General features: G+C 49.8%; 1 protein-coding gene across 1 annotated transcript; it reads right to left on the minus strand.

Annotated features, from left to right (window-relative positions):
• Positions 1 to 1,070: 1,070 nt before the first annotated feature.
• On the minus strand, positions 1,071 to 22,105 carry SALL4 (spalt like transcription factor 4). The gene is made up of 4 exons (XM_078443945.2): positions 21,777 to 22,105; positions 7,861 to 10,206; positions 6,479 to 6,759; positions 1,071 to 3,297 (listed from the first exon to the last, which is right to left on the minus strand). Exons 1-4 carry the CDS (start codon positions 21,904 to 21,906, stop codon positions 2,878 to 2,880), a joined length of 3,177 nt encoding a protein of 1,058 aa, XP_078300071.2. The 5' UTR covers positions 21,907 to 22,105; the 3' UTR covers positions 1,071 to 2,877.
• Between the last annotated feature and the right edge of the window lie 910 nt (positions 22,106 to 23,015).

Raw genomic sequence — 23,015 nt, forward strand, 5'->3', positions numbered from 1 at the left:
GCACAGAACCCATAAAGGAACATGCAATCCCTCAAGGGAGAATTTACCCTGCAGTTAACTGGGTGGAAGGAAAACTATGCCACAATGATGACCAAAGCTATTTAATAGTTTGGAGGAAAACAAGAGTTTGTCCAGCAATAGCTGATTGAACATTTTGGTATTACCGCGGGTATTTAACAAGGATTAGCCAGAAACGGCTGTTCCCTTGAAATAACGTCTGAAACATGTTGGGAGAAGAGGAAACGACTTTCACGCAAGTAAAAATAATCCTCACACATTTCAATCTAGACCTGAAACTTCACTGTGGGTTAGTTATCAAGTGAGAGAAGGGGTCAGCATAGACACTTGGGACCAGCGCATATTGGCTTAGATAATTCCACTTCAGTTATCTGAAGGACCTCGTTAATCTTGCTTTCGGAGTCAAGAGTGACCATCCCACCCCAAATCTAGAGGAGTTGAGGCCAAAGGACAGACAAACCTTGGAGAGGGCATCCACCTGCAAAGGAAGTTGCCATGCAGGGCTCCTATCAGGTTAAAGGCTGTGAGAACATAATCCCCCAGCCTTCTCTGATGTCAGGAAGATGCATTCACAGATGTAGTCCTATCTTCACCCAGGAAGATTCTCCTAGAATCTGATGCTGGTTCTTGCCACTGGGTTTGCAAAGAGAAACACAACAAAAGGGAGGTAACAGGGTACTTTGCCAGTTGGACACTAACCTGGTCTTGCCTTTGTGTCTCTCCCCAGGGGGCACTTTTCCACCACCCAAAGAATCTTCTCTTGGAATTAAGTGCAACCTCCTACGTGGTTCTCTGCCCCATGACTTGTACCAGGTTGGGATTGAAATATGGGGTAATCTACAGCACGATAAGCCGTCTGTGGTCACAAGGGAACACAAGCAAAAGTTCTCTAGACTCAGTTTACTCTAACACAACTTGTATGCCTGAAGAAAGCAAGAGAACAACCAGCAAGTCGTTCTTTGTGTGTGCTTGAGAAATGGGTCCAGTATGGACATAAGCGCATGTATTTCGATTCTAAGACCTGGGGGGGGGGGGGGGGGGGGGGGGCGGGGGGCACGAGGGCAAGCGATTGTTCAAATGAGAACTCTCAGGTTTAGAGCAGAAACTAACCAGAGACATACGCGCCCGGTGGGGGGGGAAGACAAAAAAAAAAACATCCGAAATTTATTCTCCAACAACACAGACAGCATCAGCAGGTAAAACTACAGGGGTTTCTCCATAGATCATACATTCACAAGGCATTGTTTGCTTGACAGTAAGAAAGCCTCTGGTGTTCTCTGTAACAATATCCACTTCACAGTGTAAACAGGTACAAGTTATTGTGTCCCACTTACAATTCCAGGAAGAAAGGCACAATGTGGCAAAAAAAAAAAAAAAAAAAAAAAAAAAAAAAAAAAAAAAAAAAAATTTTTTTTTTTTGGATCCTAAAGTCAGGTGCAATAACACAAACTTTTGATAACAGTCTTGATCTACTTTTCCACATGAAGGAGACTTCTCCACTCAGAAATTAAGGTCTTTCTTTCTCCTTCCTTGTTACACCATTAGAGCAATGTGCCCTCATTTGCTTCATATTACATATACAAACAGGGGGAGGGGGAGTTTACAACAAAGAACCATAAAGATAATCTTAAATGTCCAGTCACTCCCACCATACATCAACTCAGGTTCAAGACAGGGCGTCAGAACACTTCAGCGGTCATAAAATAGGAAAATAGAGACTATGGCTACAAAAATAAAAATAAATGAGGTAGATAAATTAAAGCTTTCACACCCATGACTTGCCTGTTCGTAGCCTTCATGCAATACTCAAAAACAATCTTCACAATTACTTGGCATTTAAGTTGCACCAAGGACATTTTTGTACAAATTAGTATGTGTACCTATAAGAAACATGCCCTTCCATGAGTTTCTTAAAGAATGGAAACCCCGTTCCACAGAGTAGGCACTGGCGAACCAAAATAAGTCACCTGAGGGTCCCTGCGAAGGCCACCTCTCCTGCTGGTTCAGGAAGGAGGCATTTGCAAAGCATAGGGAGTACATTGGCACTCTCGGGGTTCCAACTGAACTGTATTTAAATAAGCAGCAACACGCATTGACTCCCTAAGGACAAAAATCAGTCCATTTGAGGGCATTCTATTTAAGGTTCCAAGGTTGAAGGAATTTTGGAATTCGTTTGACAACCTTAGTTAAAAAGAAAAAAAAAAAAGTACATTCAGGGGAAAAAAACAAAAAACAAAGGATGGGTGCAAGGTTGGGGGTCATACAAAACAGGTCCCTAAACAGATGCCAGATCTTGTCCGTGTACCCGCATACAGACAGTCACTGGGGAAGTATACAGCACCCCCCACAATTAGGCTAACAGTTGCCTTTTCCACTGTGGTTCAGTAAGTTCCAACTTGAAACAAGGGGATCGTCTTTGGAAATAGTTACTCTAGGTTGTACAAAGGTTTTATGTATACAGTTTGTCGCAAGTAACAAAGCTACTTTGCAAGACCCGCTTCTTTCCAAAATTAAAAAAAAAAAAAAAAATTCTAGTCTGTTTTTGTTTTAGTATGCATTTTTTCTTTTCTAGTTTTTTTTTGTTTTTCAATTTTTTCTTTTTTCGATTTTTCTTTTTTCAATTTTTTTTCAATTTTTTTTTTTTTTTTTTTTTTTTTTTGCAAAGCAGCATAACATCTGATTGTAGGATTTGCCTGAGGTTGTGATCTCACACTGTAAACATCATTTGCACATCAGTAAGAAAACAAACAGGAGGGGATGGGTTCTTTTAAAAAGGAGGGGGGGGGAAAAAAAAAGTATAGTTGGGGAGGTCATTCTGCCTCTGCATTTCTCCCTCAACCAGGGATCCCTCCCGGGAGCTTAGCTGACTGCAATCTTGTTTTCTTCCAGGAAGTGAGGGAACTGGTGTTTGGGGACACCGTCGGCAGCGCCCGGTTTTTCCACTTCGGCACCGAGGGCAGACTGGGAGCCGTCCATCTTGGAGATAGTGGTGTTGTTCACAATGGAGCTAGCCCCCAGGGAAACTGGGAGCGCGGGGATGCCGCCGCTCTGGATCACGGAGATTTCGTTGGTCTTCATGGCCAGACCTCCATTGAGCATGGTGGTGTACTGGTTCCACACGACGGGGTCCACGCTCACCGAAGGGGCCAGGATTTCCTTGGGAAACATCTCGGGAACTCTCTTCCCATCAGTTCCTAACAGAGCCATGGTGTTCTCGATGGCCAGCTTCCTCCCTCGGCGTGCAGAACTGTTGTTGGCTCCGTGCGTCATGTAGTGGACCTGTGGGAACAGGAACAGAGAGGTTCCCACCAAAACGGGGACTTGACGGAACGCATGCTGGCAAGCCAGTCGGTGTGCATGTGGGTTCGAACTTAATTTAAAAAATCCAGATTATCTGTCCTCTCGCCTTGGGGTGGGGGAGGGGAGGAAGCGGCCGATCTGGCAACCAGGGGCCCGCATTCCTGCCTAGAGGCAAGTAAAGCCCAGCGAGGCAGGGCCACAGGCTCCAATTCTGTCCCCGTCCCACCGTTCCAGGGTGCACCTACAGGAACCCTTACTATGTGTCAGGCTCAAATACTGGGATACTATGTATCCTCTCAAGTGCTAGATTTAAACCTTGTGAATTACAAACCTACACATTTGTGCAGAAGGTAACACACTTACACACGTGGAGTACAAATAAAAAGGGGGGAAATCTAGGAGACCAGTAGGTTCCGTCCATGCCAATATCCTGGTTCTTATCGGTTACATCATAGTTCGCGAAATTCTACCACTGGGGGAACTGGGCAGAGCGTGTAAGGATCTGTGAATTCTCACTGCACGGGAGTCCACTGTTACCTGAATAAAAAATGTGAGTTAAAAAAATAACTCTGGAACAGAACAGATGCTGCCCTGATGACGGCACGGACAGACCAGATACACAGGACGTCAATGATCGTCATCACTACTCCAGAGTAGTGAAAAGTCTGGCTTTTGAGTTTCTAACTCCCTTTGAGCTTCTTCAAAAAGAGTCGGAAGAGGGGTGCCTGGGCCGCTCAGTCAGTTAAGCGTCAACTCTTGTTTTCGGCTCAGGTCATGATCTCACAGTTTGTGGGTTCAAGCCCTACATCAGGCTCTGCGCTGACAGCTTGGAGCCTGCCTGGGATTCTCTCTCTCTGCTCCTTCCCCACTGTCTCTCTCTCTCTCAAAATAAATAAACCTAAAAAAAAAAAAAAAAGAGTGGGGAGAATGTGATGGGCACTAGGTTTCTCAGGTGCCCCATTTCAGCTTTCCTGACATCCTGAGAAGTTAGTAGTTATCTGGCCAAGTGCGCTCAGAAGTGACCTACTCTTAATCGCTACAAGCTATTAAGATGTTCCAGGCACAATTTGAAACATTTAGGAATAGAATTCATTTAATCTTTAGGAGCACTTTGAAGTTGTCACTACCATTGGTGAGTCATGGGAAACTGGGAAACTGAGGCACAAGGAGCCATCTGCCCAAAGCCACTTGTGCAGAGAGAAGCAACAACAAAACAAAAACAAAAACAAACACAGCAGCTCCAGACCTTCCCTGGGCTGATCCCCGGGCCTGTGAAGTAATTTAAGCTTTCTGTTTCTAGAAGTTGGTATTAGAAATGAAGTTACTTCATGCTCCTTACCTAGTCGTTTTCACCAACTAAAAAATTAAAAGAATATAGCTTGGGGGCACCTGGCACCATCGACTTTGGCTCAGGTCATGATCTCACGGTCCATGAGTTCGAGCCCCGCGTCGGGCTCTGTGTGGACAGTGCAGAACCACCCTTCCGACCCTCTTGCCTCCCCCTCTCTCCGCCCCTCCCCTGTTCGCACTCTCTCAAAAATAAACAAACTTAAAAAATAAATCAAAGAGGACAGCTTGCTTTTAGAATAAGTACGTTTCATTTTTTAAATGATATACGGTCTCCTTGGTCAACTTTTAAGTTTCGACCTTTATTTGAACCACAAAGAATTCAATTAGTCTACTCATCGGAGACAGGCAGAGATCTAGAGGCCCAGTTCCCACAAACCACAGGCAGGGCAAAAGGGAAAACCCCAGGTCCCCAGTTCTCATCCCTTGTGCTTACACAGGCCACGTTCAGGCCTCATGTGGGGGAGGTCTCCTTCCCAGCTCCCCAGGTAAAATCTCAGGTGGACTGTCCCAATTGACATCAGGCTCTTCTCCAGAAGGACCCAGCTGCTCAGTTTCGAAAGCACAGCGGATAACCTGAGGCCTTTTTTCTTTTTAACTGCACTGGCACTGGATCCTATAAATGTTTAACTCCTGCTATTTATTTCAACCTAGCAGGCTAGGAAAACGAAACATACAGGGTGCTCATCAAGTCTGGATGAGCACACACAAACCCATAAATCATTTCTCCATACATTATACTATGTGACATCTATCACTGGTTTCCAGGCTAGATTTTACCTATCTACTCGATTATTGTTGAAAGAGGTCATGGTCTGCCCCAATATTGGAGGGAAAACTACCTTAAAGTGTAACTACTTCGTAGTAAGAGACAAGAGCATCTCTAATAGACCATGTGTCCTATTCCTAGACAGCATCCTTTGTAAAATGCATCACTATTCCTTGTGCCCCTGAGATTAGAAAAAAAAAAAAAAAAAAAAAAAATTACCAATTTCAGGCACTGACCATAAGAAGCATCCCAATTTCAGACATGTTGTGATGTGAGAAAACATACTGTCTAATGAATTATTTCAAGAGCCAGCTGTGAGATAAGACTATACAGTATGCCGTCTGGTCTTTTTTTTTTTTAAATGGTTATTTATTTTTGAGAGAGAGAGACACAGAGCATGAGCGGGGGAGGGGCAGAGAGAGAGGGAGACACAGAATCGGAAGCAGGCTCCAAGCTCCGAGCTGTCGGCACAGAGCCTGACGCGGGGCTTGAACCCACGAACCGAGAGATCATGATTAAGTCGGACGCTCAACCGACTGAGCCACCCGGGCACCCCAAGAATAGGTATTCTTTAATCCAATGGCCTTCAAACTTTTCAAAGGGGTGAAATCTGCTTTTACAATTGAAAAGATACAGAGAACTTGAGAAAAGAACAAAGGCCCGCCCCCACCCCCGAGTTGAACATTCTTACGATTTTGTCACAAGTTGCTAATCTCTTTGTCTTTTTTTCTTTTTAATATTTTTTAAGGTTTATTCATTTTTGACGGAGCATGAGCAGGGGAGGGGCAGAGAGAGAGGGAGACACAGCATCCAAAGCAGGCTCCAGGCTCCGAGCTGTCGGCACAGAGCCCGACGTGGGGCTCGAACTCACGAACCATGAGATCACGACCTGAGCTGAAGCTGGACGCTTAACCGACTGAGCGACCGGGGCACCCCCATCCCATCTCGTCTTAATGGAAGAATTCATCACGAATGGGGGACACCAACAGAGCTGTGCTGGCCAACGCCTAGCCCCATCCCTGCGGGGAGCCTGAAGAAACTCACCTTCAGGTTGCCTTTGGTGGTAAAGGCACGCCCACATATGTTACACACGAAAGGCTTCTCCCCAGTGTGAGTCCTCTCGTGAATCTGAAGGGCGCTCGCCGAGGAGAAGTTCTTCCCGCACCGTGCACAGCCGTGCTGTTTGGCCTGCCGGCGTGGCTGGGCCACCAGCAGAGGAGTCATGCCTGGGGACACGGTCGCAGGTCCAACAAACGCGCCAGGGACTTCGACTTTCACATAGGCTGGCTGGGCGCGGATAAATGTTGATGGCAGGCTGCTACGACCTAGTATCCAGAGAAAAGAAACCCCAGACCTTTATCATCCCGTACTCATTCCTTCTCAAACCAAAAAAGAGCTGTGATGACCACTGCCCATCGACAGCCAGGAAACGGCTTTCTGGAGTCGTGCGCCTCGGAGGCGGCTTTTCCTCCTTAGCGTGTTGACCCGCTCGGGGAGCGACAGCTCAAACGCTTCCGAAAAGTCACCACTGGGGCAGAGAGGTATGGACAGGAAACACCTGAAATTCAAGCTCCTGCATCAGACGTTTTTATCTTTAAAAGGGGCGCCTGGCTGGCTCAGTCGGTGGAGCACGCGACTCTTGGCCTCGGGGTCGGCAGTTCGAGCCCCACGTTGGGTGTAGAGAGACTACTACTTTTTAAAAAAAATTTTTTAACGTTTATTTATTTTTGAGACGGAGAGAGACAGAGCATGAACAGGGGAGGGGCAGAGAGAGAGGGAGACATAGAATCTGAAACGGGCTCCGGGTTCTGAACTGTCAGCACAGAGCCCGACGCGGGGCTCGAACTCACGGACCGTGAGATCGTGACCTGAGCCGAAGTCGGACGCTTAACCGACCGAGCCACCCAGGCGCCCCGAGAGACTACTACTTAAAGACAAGTATTAACGACACCAACAGGTACCCCACGATTTACGTGTGCGTTTATCATGGGTTAGATTCTTTCTCTCCCTGTCAACATTTATTAACCTGCGGACCTTACTTAGGGAGCGGGACGGGACCTCAGAAGCAAGAACTAGGTAGGACTCATCTCGGTGGCCAAGAAGGCGTGCGCCCACTTTTGCACACATTCTCCTCCCGGAGCACTTCCCGAAGATGACCCAAGGGTCTCCCCGGGGCTCACACACAAAAGTAAAGACCAACAAGCCTGCCGTCCGTCCCCGGTGCGCGTTCACCACCGCAAAGAACACGATGTGAGTACTAGGACGGGGGGAGTTATTATCTCCGTCTACCCAGCGAGGCTAACTGCCCTAGCGAGGGAGAGCTGCTTTGCAAAGATCACACTGTCCGTTTGTGACGTTCGACCCGGGTTCCTGTGGGATGACCTCGTGCCCAAAATGGACCTAAGTGAAATCCAAAGCTCTATCACCTTCCATCTCAGGGCGGCTGTTCTCGGCGCTGTCTGCTTTGCCACCGGCATCGGGAGATCTGGACTTGATGCTTTCTGCCTGGCTGTTGGCGGGGGACAGCGCCTGGAAGGACGCGGTCTCCAGGACGTCCGGACTTCGGCTCTGGTACTCCTGGTCTCCCATCACCGAGGAGGACGAGTCGTTGGTCAAGCCGTCACTCTCCACCGAACCGTTTTCTCTGCTGCTTTGCCGCTGCAGGACGAGAGGAGCGGGACCCGCCTTCCCGGGGGCGTCTAGGGAAGCAGCCGTCACGGCGAACCCCAGGGTGGGGGACGCGGCCTGCCCGCTGGGGAGGGGCAGCGGGACCTTCAAGGAGCTCCCGGGGGCCTCCTGGGGGCCGAGCTCGTCGACGTCGATGCTTTCGATGAGATCGTCGTGGCAGACGGCCCCCGCACCGCCGTCTTCGCCGACCATCACTGGCTCGGGGCCCGCGAAGTCACAGGGGCTCTCGGGCAGCGGCGTGTTGGGAATCTGGCCGCCCATGTGCATCCGGATGTGCTGTTGCAGCAGGACGGCGTTGGTGAACTTCTTCTGGCAGATGGGGCACGAATGCTGCGTCTTTGCGGACGTGTTGGTCCGGTGCACCCCGAGGTGCGTCTTCAGGTTGCCCTTGGTGGAGAAGGCCCGACCGCAGATCTTGCACTGGAACGGCCTCTCCCCGGTGTGGGTGCGGTAATGCATCTTGAGGGAGCTCTGGCAGCTCAGGACCCGGTGGCAGATGAGACACTCGTTGGGCTCGGCGGTGGCCTTGTCGATGTTCTCCACCAGCTGCTGCAGTTTCAGGGTCTCCGACCCCGGCTCGGGTGTCCCGCTCCCTTGGAAGCCACCGACCCTGGGGGAACTGTGGTGTGGCCCCAGCCCGGAGAGCAGCAGGGAGCCGTCCCCGCTCTCTGGAGAAGGCCCGGGCTGCAGGTCGCCGGGTGGGGGGCCGCCCGCGAGGTCCTGGGGGTTCGTCCCCGCAGAGAGATTCTGAGGTAGCCCTGCACTGGGGGTCCCTGTCACGAGGACGGGTTTGCTGTCTAACGAGAGGCTCGAGTCGTCTACGGGGACCGGCGCAGAGAGCGCACGGGGGATGCCATTGCCCGCCACCATTTTGTCGTGGAACTCGGCAAACAGCTGGGGGTTCGCCTTCACCTGGGGATGTCGATGAAAGTGCACCTTGAGGTTGCCCTTGGTGGTGAAGCGGTGGCCGCAGACAGAGCACACGAAGGGTCTCTCGCCGGTGTGGGAGCGCAGGTGGATCTGCAAGGAGCTATCGGTCCCAAAAACCTTGCTACAGTACTTACACTTGTGCTTGCAGAGGACGGCCTCGTCTTTGGGTCTGACCTCCACCGGGGACACGTTCGGTGGCTTCCCCTTCCCCTTCTTGGACGGGTCTAACGCCACGGCGGAGAAAGGGCTCGGGAAGAGCACAGAGCCGGGGGCCTGAGGTAGCAGGGCGCCGGGAAGGCGCGACACGACGTTGGGCAGGACCCTCGTCCCGTCCGGCTTCAGGGCGAAGGGCGCCAGCCCCTGGGACACGGAGCCGCTCGTGGCGGGGATGTGCGCGTGAGGTAGCTTGGCCTGTTTCAGGGCGTCCAGAGCCAGGCCCTGGCCTGCAGCTTTCTGGCTCAGCAGGGCCACGGCCGCAGACACCTGCTGGGACACGTGGCTGCCCAAGGTCTTGAGGGTGTCGGCTCCCGCCATGCCGGAGTGGAGGGCGTGGGAGGCCCACGTGTTCACCTGGACGCGGATCTGCTCCGTGAGCTGGATCTGCTGCAGCTGCTGCTGTTGGAGGCACAGGATCTGCTCGAGGACCCACGGGATGCTGCTGGCACCGGGCACGGGGGCCGGCGGCGCCTCGACGCTCCGCTGATTCACGGCCACCCTGGTGCCCCGCAGGGCCTGGAGGGTGACGTTGGTGCTGGCCACCTTGGCTTTGGGCAGACAGCTCACGTCCTGGGACGCGGGCGGCGGGGCCGTCTCAGTCTTCAAGAACACGACGGACTCGGCCCCCAGCTTCTCCTTCGTGTCCCCCGGGCCGCCGCCGTCCTCCCTGGGACCGTCCTTGCTGCCTGGGCTGTGCGGCTGGTGGCCCAGCACCGCCCCGGAGAAGTCTTCTGAAGGCACCGGCCCCTCGCTGTCGTGCATGATGAGGACGGGGGGATTTTTAGTGCAACTTTTCTTGTGTTCCAAGAACTCGGAGAGGCTGAAGAACTCTGCACAGCATTTCTCGCAGACGTGAGTCTCCTCCCGACGAGGCCTCTTCCCTGACGCCCCAGCCCTGCCGACGTCATTGCCGCTCCCTGGGTGGTTCATTGGAGCACCTGGGACAAGAGAGAAGAAGCTAAGAATTCTGCCCGAGAAAGGAGGCGGGGCAACTTCCAGGGAAAAACCACAGCTCTCAACGCAGAGGCCCCGGCGACCTGGGTCCCGTCCCCACAGGCAGGAGAGTGTAAAAGGGAACTTACGCAGGGGGTTGAATTGTGATAACCTCCCCCCCCCCCCCCAAAAAATACGCCCCAGTCATTATACCCAATACCTGTGCACATGACCTGATTTGGAATAGGGTCTTTGCAAATGTAATTGGGGTGAGTCCCTAACCCAATGCCCGGGTGTCCTTAAAGAGATAGGGGAAAGAGACGAAACAGAATAAAAGCCACGTGAAAGAGTTATGTGGCCCAAAGCCAGGATTGTGGGAAGCCGTCAGAAGGTAGAAAGGAGGCCTGGAATGGCTTCTTCCTCAGAGTCTCCAGAAGGGACGGACCCCACTGATAGCTCAATGTCGGATGTCTAGCCTCCAGGAAGGTTAGACTAAATTTCTGGGTTTTGTTTTTGGGTTTTTTTTTTTTTTTAATTTTCTTTTAATGTTTACTTATTTTTGAGAGAGACAGAGCTCGAGATGGGCAGGGCAGAGAGAGAGGGAGACACAGAATCGGAAGCAGGCTCCAGGCTCCGAGCTGTCAGCACAGAGCCAGACCCAGGGCTCCAACTCACCAGCTGAAGTCGGACGCTTAACTGCCCAGGCCGCCCAGGGACCCCCTAAATTTCTTTTGCTTTAAGCCATCCAATTTGTAGCAATTTGTTATGGCAACCCTAGGAAACTCACACAATTTATTATTAAAATAATCCCCTTAGAGCTCTGCACCCTACTCGGGGTCTGCCTGTAAAGGCAAGTGAATTTCATGCAGTCAACACAAATGACATTGGTGACCTGCTCAAATCACAGGTGCTCATCCCCATCCTGGGGCCACCGAAAGCGAAACTGCAGTAAATCACTCATTCAGTGTGAGCAGGGCACCTCCCCGCTTCCAAGACGCCAACAACGACCGCAGTGCCTAATTCACCGAAAATATGGAGACAGCACACTGTCGAAACAGTACATTTAGACGAGGAAGGCCAAGCAGATATTCTCAGAAATGCTTTCATGTTCAAGGAAGGCATGGCGATAGATAAAGACTTCAACGACCTCACAGATAATGAGAGAAGCCCCAGAATGGGAAGAGGGGCGGGGAACGAAGGGTTTCACGCCTCTCCCTGAACTTGCAACTACTGTTATATACCTGGAATTACATACATAGGATCAATTCTGGACAGTTACATTCCTAAAAAGGATTGGCCTGTGGATTTCCGTGTGTGTGTGTGTGTGTGTGTGTGTGTGTGTGCGCATATTTCTTTTGTAATTAGGCACTATTCCCTTCGGGGTTAATGATAGCCTGCACATTAAAATGCCCGTCTTGGGGGCGCCTGGGTGGCTTAGTCAGTTAAGCATCCCACTCCCGCTCAGGCTGTAATCTCACGGTTCATGAGTTTGAGCCCCACGTTGAGCTCTGTGCTGACAGCTCGGAGCCTGGAGCCTGCTTCGGATTCTGTCTCCCTCGCTCTCTGCCCTTCCCCCGCTCATGCTGTCTGTATCTTTCAAAAATAAATAAAAATATTAAAAAATAAATAAAGCGCCCGTCTTGGGACTGCTTTATCTGGATGCCTGGGTCCTGAGAGTAAACTACATGCTCTCATTTCCTGGCTATCCTAGTCTATGTATACCCCCCCTCCCCCAGCGAATTAGTCACAGAGGCAGTATACCTCGTAGCCAGCCAACTCTAGGCATACAGATCTAAATCACGCAAATAATTGCACAAATATACAAAGATCCATAGAAGTAGGGATTCTTTTTAAAGCAATGTTTACAGCAGCAAAAGTAAATTTTGATTCACTCATAGACCAAAAACTGCATTCACTTCTGTACGCTGTAACATGGAGACAGAAGTTAGGTGAAAGAAACAGGCTGCAGAACAGTATGTAAAACGTGACCATTTTTGTTGAAAACCTGTTTCAAATGTACCGATGTGTGGAGGAAAGGCCAAGAAAGACACACATCACTTTTAAATTTTTTAATGTTTGTTTATTTTTGACAGTGAGAGAGACAGAGCATGAGCAGGGAAGGGGCAGAGAGAGAGGGAGACACAGAATCCGAAGCAGGCTCCAGGCTCTGAGCTGTCAGCACAGAGCCCGACGCGGAGCTCGAACTCACGGACTGTGAGATCATGACCTGAGCCGAAGTCGGACGCTCAACCTACTGAGCCACCCAGGAGTCCCGATACACATTACTTTTAAATAAATTGTTGCTTCTTTTTTTTAATTAAAAAAAAAATTTTTTTTAATGTTTATTTATTGTTGACAGAGAGTGCACGAGCAAGGGAGGGCAGAGAGAGAGGGAATCAGAATTTGAAGCAGGTTCCAGAGCCTGACTCAGTTTGAGCCCGGCTCAAACTCACGATCATGACCTGAGCTAATGCCAAACAGCTTGACCTACTGAGCCACCCAGGTGCCCCGTTCAATTCCTGTTCCTTAAAGCAAACTAATTTATTTTGCTTCTCAACTCCTTGGGTGATTACACTCCCTAAAACCATGGGGTTTTGACAGGAGGCCCACAGTATGAAACAGGAGTTCATCTTGAAAAAGTTTATTTCTCTTTTAAAATTTATGTAAGGTAGCCTAATCTTTATGAGTTTTAGACCCAGTAATAGGAAGTTTTGCAAGGTGTGTATGGATGGGGGGGGGGGGGGGGCAGGGAGAAAGAGCCAACCACCATAAACAGGTCTGGCCAGGGAAGGGAAATCAGGTTAGGGCTGATCCAGCAGCATTCGCCTGTAAACAGGTGTGACAGGGTAGCCTTCCCCCTCAGAATCTGCCTGAAACATGCATAATCATGACACCCTCGTAAGGTAGATGTGTCTGGGTTAAGTGAAGCGATTACTTTAACAAATGAGTCAAGTACCCACTGATGTGCCTGGGGCACCACCCTGGATGGGATGTAGGGACAGTGCAGACGTAGCAGGTGTTCAGGGAACATTATTAGTTCCTCCATCTTTATCTCTAATGGCTCAAATGGTTAGCAGGGCAACTAGGTCTGTGGGAGAACAAGACGTAGAAAAACGGTCATCTAAAGCCCAAGTCACTAACAGTTCCCACTCCCTACTGTGTGCAAGGCGGGGGAGAGCTCGCGAATGAGGCTTATGTCCCGCACTACAGTTCGGACTAGGGACCTCTGGGTGCCCCATACGTATATCACACAAGCCTATTAAATACTGGCCCCGTTTACAGATGAAAATAGTCATAAATAGCTTTTGAGCACTTACTGTGTGCCAGGCATAATTCTTTTTTTATTTTTTAAAACTTTTAAAAAATGTTTTAATTTATTTTTGAGACAGAGCACGAGCAGGGGAGGGGCAGAGGGAGAGGGAGACCCAGAATCCGAAGCAGGCTCCAGGCTCCGAGCTGTCAGCGCAGAGCCTGACTCGGCGCTCGAACTCACGAACCGGGAGATCATGACCTGGGCTAAAGTTGGACGCTCAACCCACCGAGCCACCCAGGAGCCTCAAAATTCTGTTTTTAAAGTTTATTTTGTAAGACACACAGAGAGAAAGAGAGAGCGAGAGCGAGCGAGCAAGCAAGAGCATGGGAGGGGCAGAGAGACAGGGAGAGCAAATCCCAAGCAGGCTCTGGGCTGTCAACGCAAAGACCAACTTAGGGCTCCCTGAGCCACCCTGGTGCCCCATCTAGGTGTGATTCTAAACAACGTATACATTATTAACAACTCTATGAGGTAGGGGCTATTCTATGTAACAGAGGGGGAAACTGAGGCACAGGAGACCTTGATTTGCCCAAATAATACATTCGATAAACTGTAGGGCCAATATTAAAACCCAGGCATGCAGCGCCCAGATCCTCCCTCGTTCCTACACTTCCTACCACAATATGTTTCTTCTGTTGAGACTGCAACTCTATTTCCTCTCAAAGACCCCCTAGAGAGGACAGAAAAGCCTGAGGGTCAGGTTGGCAAGAGGGAAAGGAGACTAGGACACATGCTGCCATCTTTCTACCCCCCCACCTCCCCCCGAAGTCACTTTAAAAGTTAGGACACAATGTACAGGGCGGCTGGATCAGTCTATTAAGTGTCTTGACTTCGGCTCAGGTCAAGATCTTGCGTTTGAGCCCTGAGTCTGGCTCTGTGCTGACAGCTGGGAGCCAGGAGCCCGCTTAGGATTCTTTGTCTCCTTCTGTCTGTCTGTCTCTCTCTCCCCCTGCCCCTCCCCTGCTCACGCTCCCACTCTCAAAAATACACATTAAAAAAAATTAAAATAAATCAATAAATAAAAATAAATTGAGTTAGGACACAACATACTCCTGCTATGTCCAGGTGGAGCCCAACAGGTACCTCCTTCCTTACAGCCCTAATACTGGTTCCCAATCAGTCACAGCCCAAGAATCAAGTTAAAAATATTTGGAAACACACACACACACACACACACACGCGTCAATTCCCAGAATATAGTATCTATCTCCACACTTTCCTAAGACTTGAAATGAGGTGTTTGTGAGGATGTTAAGCAATCCTGGCAATTATGTGTCAAGAACTTGAAAAAGAACTTTTTAAAAAGTTTCTCTTGGCGGGAAATACGCAGTAGGTGCGCACATATGGACAGCTCCTCCAGAACTCTGGGCTACATCATGTTAGCATGAATCTTTGCGAGGAACTTACTCTGTATAACAGAAGGATACATTTCTCATATTAACAAACAGCAAAAACAAAAACCGACGCACCCTGGTCAGGCAGTAAGGTTCTGGTTAAACAAACCAGGATACAGAAAGAAAAAGGCAGGGGGCACTTGGTCCCTACAAAAACAAAAGCAGATCTATGTCATATGTGCTGCTTCAGGACAAATGCCTGAGATTGATTTCAAGGGGAGGAAAAGCAGGTAGAGAATGGCATGTGTATCTGTGTGTGGTCTCATCTGGGTTTGTGGGTAGAGATATAAATTTTACCTGGAAATTTTCTGAAAAGAAACTGAGGCTGCTTTCTAGGTCCTAGAGTATGGGCCTGAAGATTGAGGGTAGAAGAGAAAAATTTTCAATATATGCTTTTATACTATGGTTTCTTTTAAATTAGCATGTTCCTGGGGTGCCTGGGTGGCTCAGTTGGTTGAGCGTCTGACTTCAGCTCAGGTCATGATCTCGCGGTTCGTGGGTTCAAGCCCTGTGTTGGGCTCCATGCTGACAGCTCAGAACCTGGAACCTGCTTCGGATTCTGTGTCTCCCTCTCTCTCTGCCCCTCCCCCGTTCATGCTCTGGCTCTGTCTCTGTCTCTCTCTGTCAAAAATAAACAAACATTAAAAAAAAAATTTTAAGATAGGGGGCGCCTGGGTGGCTCAGTCAGTTAAGTGTCCAACTTTGGCTCAGGTCACGATCTCACGGTTCCGGAGTTTGAGCCCTGCGTCGGGCTCTGTGCTGACAGCTCAGAGCCTGGAGCCTGCTTTGGATTCTGGGTCTCCCTCTCTCTCTGCCCCTCCCCACCTCACACTGTCTCTCTCTCAAAAATGAATTAAAAAAAAATTTTTTTTTTAATTAGCATGTCCTACCCTTGGACTCAAACAATTCTAACTCCTGGAAATTCCCAATAAAGCCCAAGCAAGAACGCCCATTCCACTTTGCAAAAGAAAACGACCGCCACCTTCCACAAACAACAAAATACATGCATCTTAACTCCATCTTTGCAGCCACATAAACAAGCATCTTGGTGCCCAGTTCGCAGATGTAGAAACTGAGGCACGAGCAGATATAATTACGTGACTCAGGGTAACAGACTAACCAGAAGAAGATGACCAGGGATTGGATTCTTAAATACTATTTACAAGGGCACTAAACTTAGTGGTGTCATTTATTTCCTCAAACCTTCATTTCATCCTTCTATGGAGGCTTCTAAAGCTTCTTTCCTAATCATGGCTCCCCCCGCCCATTAAATTTTAATGCCACAAATATATTGTATGTGTTTATGCACCATGGGCCTTCCGAAGGCCACAAACCACTGTAATCACATTTTCTGCCCCCCCCCCAAGAAATGTTCACCCCCCCCCCCCTTGGGGACAATATTCCCTCACTGAAAACAGGTTGTAAACCAGCATTCTTAAACTGGAGTCCATGAGGGACGCCTGGGTGGCTCAGGCGGTTAAGCGTCCAACTTCAGCTCAGGTTATGATCTGGCGGTTTGTGAGTTCGAGCCCCACATCTGGCTCTGTGCTGACAGCTCAGAGCCTGGAGCCTGCTTCAGATTCTGTATCTCCTTCTATCTCTGTCTCTCCCCCACTTGCGCTCTGTCTCTCTCAGTCTCTCAAAAATAAATAAATGTAAAAAAAAAAAAAAAATTTAACTGGAGTCCATGAAATTGACTAAGGGAAAAAAAATGAGATCTTTATTTTCACTAATCTGAACTAAAATTTAACATCTCTTTCCATTATAAATGTAGAAAACATACCACAGTGGTATTTGCAGAACCTGTAACTTCATCATCAACAGAAAACAGGTATTTTCCTATGATGTTAATGCTGTTGCAGGACTGAAAATTCTGGGTTACCTGACCAGCTGTGCTAATCTTACTTAATGTGTTCATAAAGAAGCACATGTTATGACTATTTCCAGGTAGTTTCCTTGGTATTTCTAGGCCCTTTATTTTTTGCAGTGAAATACATTCTGTTGAGAAGGGGTCTACGGCACAAAAAAGGTTAAGCTCCCCCCCACCCTCCGAAGGAGCTAACCGTTTCCAAGAGTGATTTACAGCCTGAATACCAGCTTGCCTTCACTGTATACACAGGCTGGCCTCCTCTGTAGCGTCCATGCATTACCAGCAACATCCCACTTGGGTCTTAAAACAGCAGCTCTGAATGCATGTGCAGTAAAAAGTGCTTCCACATCCAGACCACCACCGGCAAATAACCGAATCCGTATTCGCCACAGCGTTAAGAGGGCTCGGTTATGAACAACTGCTGGGTATGCAGCACGTTAACCCTTCCCAAAAGGAAAAAAGCAAAGTTCAGAGAGATTACCCGGCAACTAGTTCTTCCATCCCCCCCCCACCCCCACTCCGAATTTTAGGAATGTTATCTCTCAGCATCTAGTTATCCAATAAGTTGGAAGAATGCAGTAAACCCAGCAGGGGTCCTAGATTCAATCACTGCCAAATGGATAGAAAATACTCTTACTATTGTATAGAAGAAAAGCTCATCTACTAGAAGCCAATCACATTCTGCAGACTTGAAAATGCTTCAAAAATAAAACCTCCATAATCTTGAGCAAAGCATTAGGACTCAAGCTTATCTTTTTTCCCCATTCCTATATTAAAAGAACCACAATGAGTAGATTATCTGAAGTATACACTATCTTCTACCCTCCCCCACCCACAGGATAATTGCTTACCAAAAAACAAAAGGAAATGGAGACGTTCTTTGAACCAGCTGAAAGTGCCCATTTACCAGTTTAGTTTTACATCTCAATTCAGCAATCGGAGAGAAACGCTTCAGTAACACGGCTTTAATTCAATTCGTAGTTGGCAAATTAGAGCTATAATTAAGTTCTACTTGATTAAGAGCTAAAAACTTGTTCCAAACAGTCTTGGATCAAAATTCAGGGGCTCTGCTGAAAAGGGAAAAAAACAGTCAAAGAACCAAAGAAGGCTATAATCGCTGGTAAAGCGTCTGAGTTTGGCTATTTACATGAAGAGGTATGTCCCCTTTTCCCTCAACTGGAGCTCATCTTTTAGGCAAACTTGTAAACTCCATGCAGGCAGGGGCTTTTATTGTCCCCTTCCACAGAGCCCCTCCAGAACAAAGACTGACCTAGACGTGAAATTCATTTGGGAGGAAAAAAAAAAAAAAAGGATGGTGGCGACTGGAGATACGTACGCAGCTTGTCTGGATTCAGAGTCTTTTAAAACGGTTCGGATGCTTTCTCTCAAGCATCAGAAGTACAACAGGTTAAGGGCTGATGAAAAGGAGAACTTGCTCAACTCTTCCCATCATTTTTCCAGGGCAAGAAGGCCCAGAGCGTGAGATGCAAACGCTGCTTTATTTCGAACTCTCTTCCCAAGGATCCCTTAATCTAAAGCCCAAAAAGGCACATCGCAAACACTGAACACTCGTCGTGGCTTCCTCATCAAAGGGACTGATAGAAAACCCCATCCCATAACCAATCCGAGTCAGACCATGATAAAACAGTCCCTTGGATTCCGAGCATGGCTAAAACCCACCGTGAGCATGCCATTTCAACTGGGAGCTGCTGTTTACTCAAAACGAGTAAAAATGAGAACTAAAGATAATGTACTTGAGGTCCCCAGCCTGGTAGGCGGCAGACTGTCAATTAGCTCGTACCCATCTTGACACGGTAAGTAAATACAATGGAAAACACGGTTATTTTGAACAAAACTAATTACTCATCACATTCCCAGCACACAGTTGGCTCTTTGTAGTTGAAATTATCTGAACAGGATTCTTTACCTCCACTGTAGAGAGGGAAGAAAAAAAATCCAAAAGCTCAAGAGAAACCCAGCAGGTCTCAAGGTTACACAGCTGAAAGCTATACCCGACAGGAATGCACATCTCTAAAACCTTACCAAAAACCTAACTTCATTTAAAAAGAGGTGAAGTGTTAACCCCATCTTCTGTCTCCCAAGATGGCTCCCCAACTCTTCACCCATGAGGAAGCTAGCAGAGGCTTAAATGACCAAGTACCGACTGGTGCAATTTACTTTTAACGGAACAAAAGGGGCTGCGGGCAAGTTGGAGCCCCTTTATCGCAAACTCAGATCCAAGCACAGAAAGTCGGCCTGCAACACGCAAGCTACTATCAACGAGATTTCCCTCTCTCCCGCAATTAAAATAGGAACTCCCAAGTGCCCTCTCCTCCCAGTCATTACAGCCAGGGGTAGGCCCTTGTTTGAAAGTTGGGGATCTTAATCGTTGGTGGTTGTAATCCAGTTTAGCACAAAGGGCATTCGAAATTCTTTTGAGAAAATGCTAATTTTCCCGTATGTAGCGCGGAGTCCCCTGCCCACCTGCAGATTTTTTAATCTAATTGATCGCCAAGCTCCATTTTCCTCCCTCTAGAACTGCGTTCTTTACAAGTGGATCTCCAATTGGTCTTGCAAAACAGGACCGGCCCAATCTGTTTTTAATTATACCTATCTATGTCTCTATTTATATATATACAGATCTGTCGATACAGATCTATACAGCCACGTGAATCTGTATAGTTACACATCCATAATACACAGATAGGTACATACATCCAGGCTGCTCAAATGCAAAATGCAGCCATTAAAAAGTACTGCTTGGGGACACTACCTCCTGTCCCATGCTGGCAACCGGAGCCTCTGCAAACACAATCTAGGATCTCGAGGAATTCTTTTCAAGAATTCCAAAGACTGGGCAAAGAAGGCCAGGTGTACAGCCAGGGATCGCGCTAGCCACCGGCTCAAGTCCCCGGGGGCGCCCGTCCTTTGGCCCAGCCCTGGGCTCTGCATCTCCACCCCCAACCCATCCCACCCATCAGGTGTGAGCCGGTACCTGCGAGGGGACCCGCCTCTCAGCAAAGCGTGCTGCTCCAAGCCGGGCCTCCAGGGGGCGCCCGCGCGCAACTCGGCGGTCCGCTCCAACCCAGCGATCAATAGCGAACCCACCCCCTCCCAAATCGTGGAGATAGCGCACAGCCAGGCCAGAGATCCTAAGCCCAGCTCGGGTTAACTGATTGCAAACTCCAACCAGCGTTCGTTTAAGAAGCTACCCTGTAACAAGCTCCCCCCCAAAGGTGCCAAACACCTCGAAAAGCACCACTTGCATGCGCCCACCAAAAATGAAGGGGGTAGGAGAATGGGGAGGTCAGAGCAGAACCAGGGGAGGGGTCAGAGCCCGGAGCTCGCCCCTCCTCTTGGGAGGAAGCGGGCGGGCGGAGGGTTAACCCTTTTGTTCCAGGTGGGCCAGGCGACGAGCCTCTCCATGCTCCCCCCCCCCCCCACCGCACCCCCCACCCGAGGCACAAAGAAGAGTCCATCCTCCTGGGACCTCGGGTGCGCGCAGCCCTGACCATCAGACGCCCCGAAAACGCACAGCCTCCCCTGGTGAGGCCGATCTCTTTAATTTGCCCTGGAAAAATGTTATTTGCGAGAAAAAAGGGGTTTACATTCACCGATTACAAACTTGGGAAACGTTATTACATTCCCTTCCCGGAAAAGAAAGAGAAGGTGGCCAATTCCTTCCCATCGGAATTGTGGCTCAGAGCGTCTGGGCGCGCAGCGCTCACCCCCATCAGCGGCTAAGGAATTAGAAAGCAGGCGGGGAGCAGAAGGGAAGCGACCCACAAGGCCCAAGAGGAGGTTTACGACGCCCCCTCCCCCACGCGTACGCTAGAAACTTATCAGGCGACAATTTGGCGGGCCGGGACGGAGGGGCGATAGTGGGAAATCGACTCGCTCCTACAACCGCCTCGGTTAAGTGACTAGGAGGAGGGGAGTTTGCCCGGCCGCTCCCGGCGGGGCTGGGGTCCCGAACGCCTCCCGACCCCGGAGACGCTCGCCGCGGAAGCGTGGGGCGGGTCAGCCCCGGGAGCTCGCCCTGGCCGCGACCGCCCAGTCCTGGCCCGACCTCTCCCCTCTGGCCCCTGGGGCGCGCTTCTGGAAAGCCGGGCGCCCCAGAAAAGCCCTGCAAAACGCCAGGCGGGTGCACCCCAGAGGGGCGGCCGCGCGCCCGCGACCCCGGCCCCTGGGGGCCTGCACCCCTCGCGCTCGCCGCGGTTATTTTTAGGAAGTCGGAAATCAAAGATGGCTGGAGGTCAGGCCCCGAAAGGTTAGGGCGAAGATCCGCAGGCGGCAAAGCCCAGGGAGAAAAAGCCAAAACCCTCAGTAAATTCTGAAAAGGGGCAATACTGGGCCCTCCTCCCCCACCTCCTCGGGCCCTCCACTCCCCTCCGCGGAGCGGGTGGCTCGCACCCCAGCTCCGGGAGGTGGGGAGAGGTCGCGCCCCCTCCCCCCGCTTGGCCCGGGAGGGGCGCGTGCAACAGATCGCCCTCCCCCCGGGGGGCTCTTCTAGGGGTGTGCCCCTTCTCCAGCCTCCTAGAAAAGCCCCCAAGGGGTGAAGGAAAAGGTGGGGACCCTCGGGGTCTTTCTTTTAAAAGCGGCGCCCGAGAGGGAGGGAACCTAAGTTACAAGTGGGGGGGGGGGGGGAGGTTACTACTAGCGAGGGGAGTGGAACCAATTAAGAGAGGGGCTAGGAACGAGAAGGGAACCTTTCAGGAATAAGAGGGACAAGAGGGGGTGGGGGGGGGGTCAATCTTACAAGAGGAGCCGGACCTGGGGTGAAACTTACACGAGAGGGACGCGGTAAAAGTGTAAAATGAACAAGGGCGGGGGTGGGGGGGGGATGAGGGTGACTCTCTTCTCTAGGACCGAGCCCCCAGATCTGGGTTCCAGAATCTGCGCTAGAAGCCGCTGGCTCCCCGAAGCTCGCGCCTTGGAGGGTCCCACGAACGTCCGGGAAACTGCACGCCCCCGGTGCGCGCCCCCAGCCCCACTCACCCGGCTCCCCCGTCGCCGGCGCCGCTGGGGCCGCATCTGCAAACTCCGCGGCCGGCCGCTGCGGCAGCTGCTCGCCCTGGTCCTCCTCGGAGTTGATGTGCTGGGGTTTCGCCTGCTTGCGCCTCGACATGGTGCGAGCATCGGGCCGCCTGGAGAGCCGCGGTAATTTGCCCACTCCGCCACAAATTCCTGGAGTTAGGAAATTTACCCCCCTTCGGCCAGAACGCGCATGTCCCAGTAATTATTATTATCAATAATGCATTGCGATTTATCATGAGCCCTGACAGCTGATTGGCCTGGGTCCAAGACCTCAGAGATCATTTAAATAAGCCCTCATTGATCAGGGAGGGGCGAGGCATTCTGGGCTTTGTAGTCCGGCCCTACAGGCGACAAAGGCGTGTTCATCTGGGGAGGGCAACTAATTAGCATCCGGGCTCAGATTGGCTAGATCGTGCACGAAATCGGAGGGGGACCCGTCCTCGCCCCCGCTCTCTGAGTCCTTGGAGAGAAGAATGAAAATAATTGTGTGCTTATTAAAAACTAGGCGCTTCCGTAAAAGTTTTGGAACGAGCGTGTTTGGCAGTGGGCTCCAGAAATTACTTTTGTAAGGCTGATATCCGCGCAAGCCCAGGTCGGAAGGGCTTTTCGGTGGCATAGTTTGGCTCGATTTTTACATCTACCAAAAGAAGTCACAAACAAAAAAGCTGAGATAGGACCCCTGTCTCCTTAGATGTTATTTTTGATTGAAATGTTTGAATTGAATTTCGAGATGCCTGAAGGATAATGGAAAGGGTGTTTTATTCAACCTTACCAGTCCATCTCACCCCTTAAAGTGGCCTTGGACTTTCCAGAATTTCAGATCATTTATTTCCTTTAAATACTAAATAATAGCACCGCCTCCCCCCCATTCATATTCACAAGGATTCGTTTGTTGTTGCAGTGCGACCTTGATTTTTGCTTTGGGGGGTTATTTTTACTCTAAAATGGCTGGATACTAAATACAGACAAGGCAGATTCAAGGCGAGTACAGTCAGAGATAATATCAAAACAGCAAGCAATTGCATTTTTTCCCCCCCGCAAGCCATAAATGTCTGATAACATCATATTTTATTACGGAGACAATGTTCTTAACATCTCCCCCGAAATAGCAATGAGTCCTGTCAGAGTAACTGGTTATGGGTAATCTTAACCATTATTGAAATTTTTTGCATGGCTTCATTATGGAAAAGGGATTTAGTT

This window comes from Panthera onca, chromosome A3, assembly GCF_046562875.1.
Source record: "Panthera onca isolate mPanOnc1 chromosome A3, mPanOnc1 haplotype 2, whole genome shotgun sequence".
Taxonomy (NCBI): Eukaryota; Metazoa; Chordata; class Mammalia; order Carnivora; family Felidae; genus Panthera; species Panthera onca.

Excerpts from the sequence above, each read along its gene's own strand:
- SALL4 (XM_078443945.2), bottom strand. The coding sequence starts at position 21,906 with ATGTCGAGGCGCAAGCAGGCGAAACCCCAGCACATCAACTCCGAGGAG. Across the intron at positions 10,207-21,776 it reads GCCGGCGACGGGGGAGCCGG|GTGCTCCAATGAACCACCCA; the intron begins GTGAGTGGGGCT and ends CTCTTGTCCCAG. Across the intron at positions 3,298-6,478 it reads CCACCAAAGGCAACCTGAAG|GTCCACTACATGACGCACGG; the intron begins GTGAGTTTCTTC and ends CTGTTCCCACAG.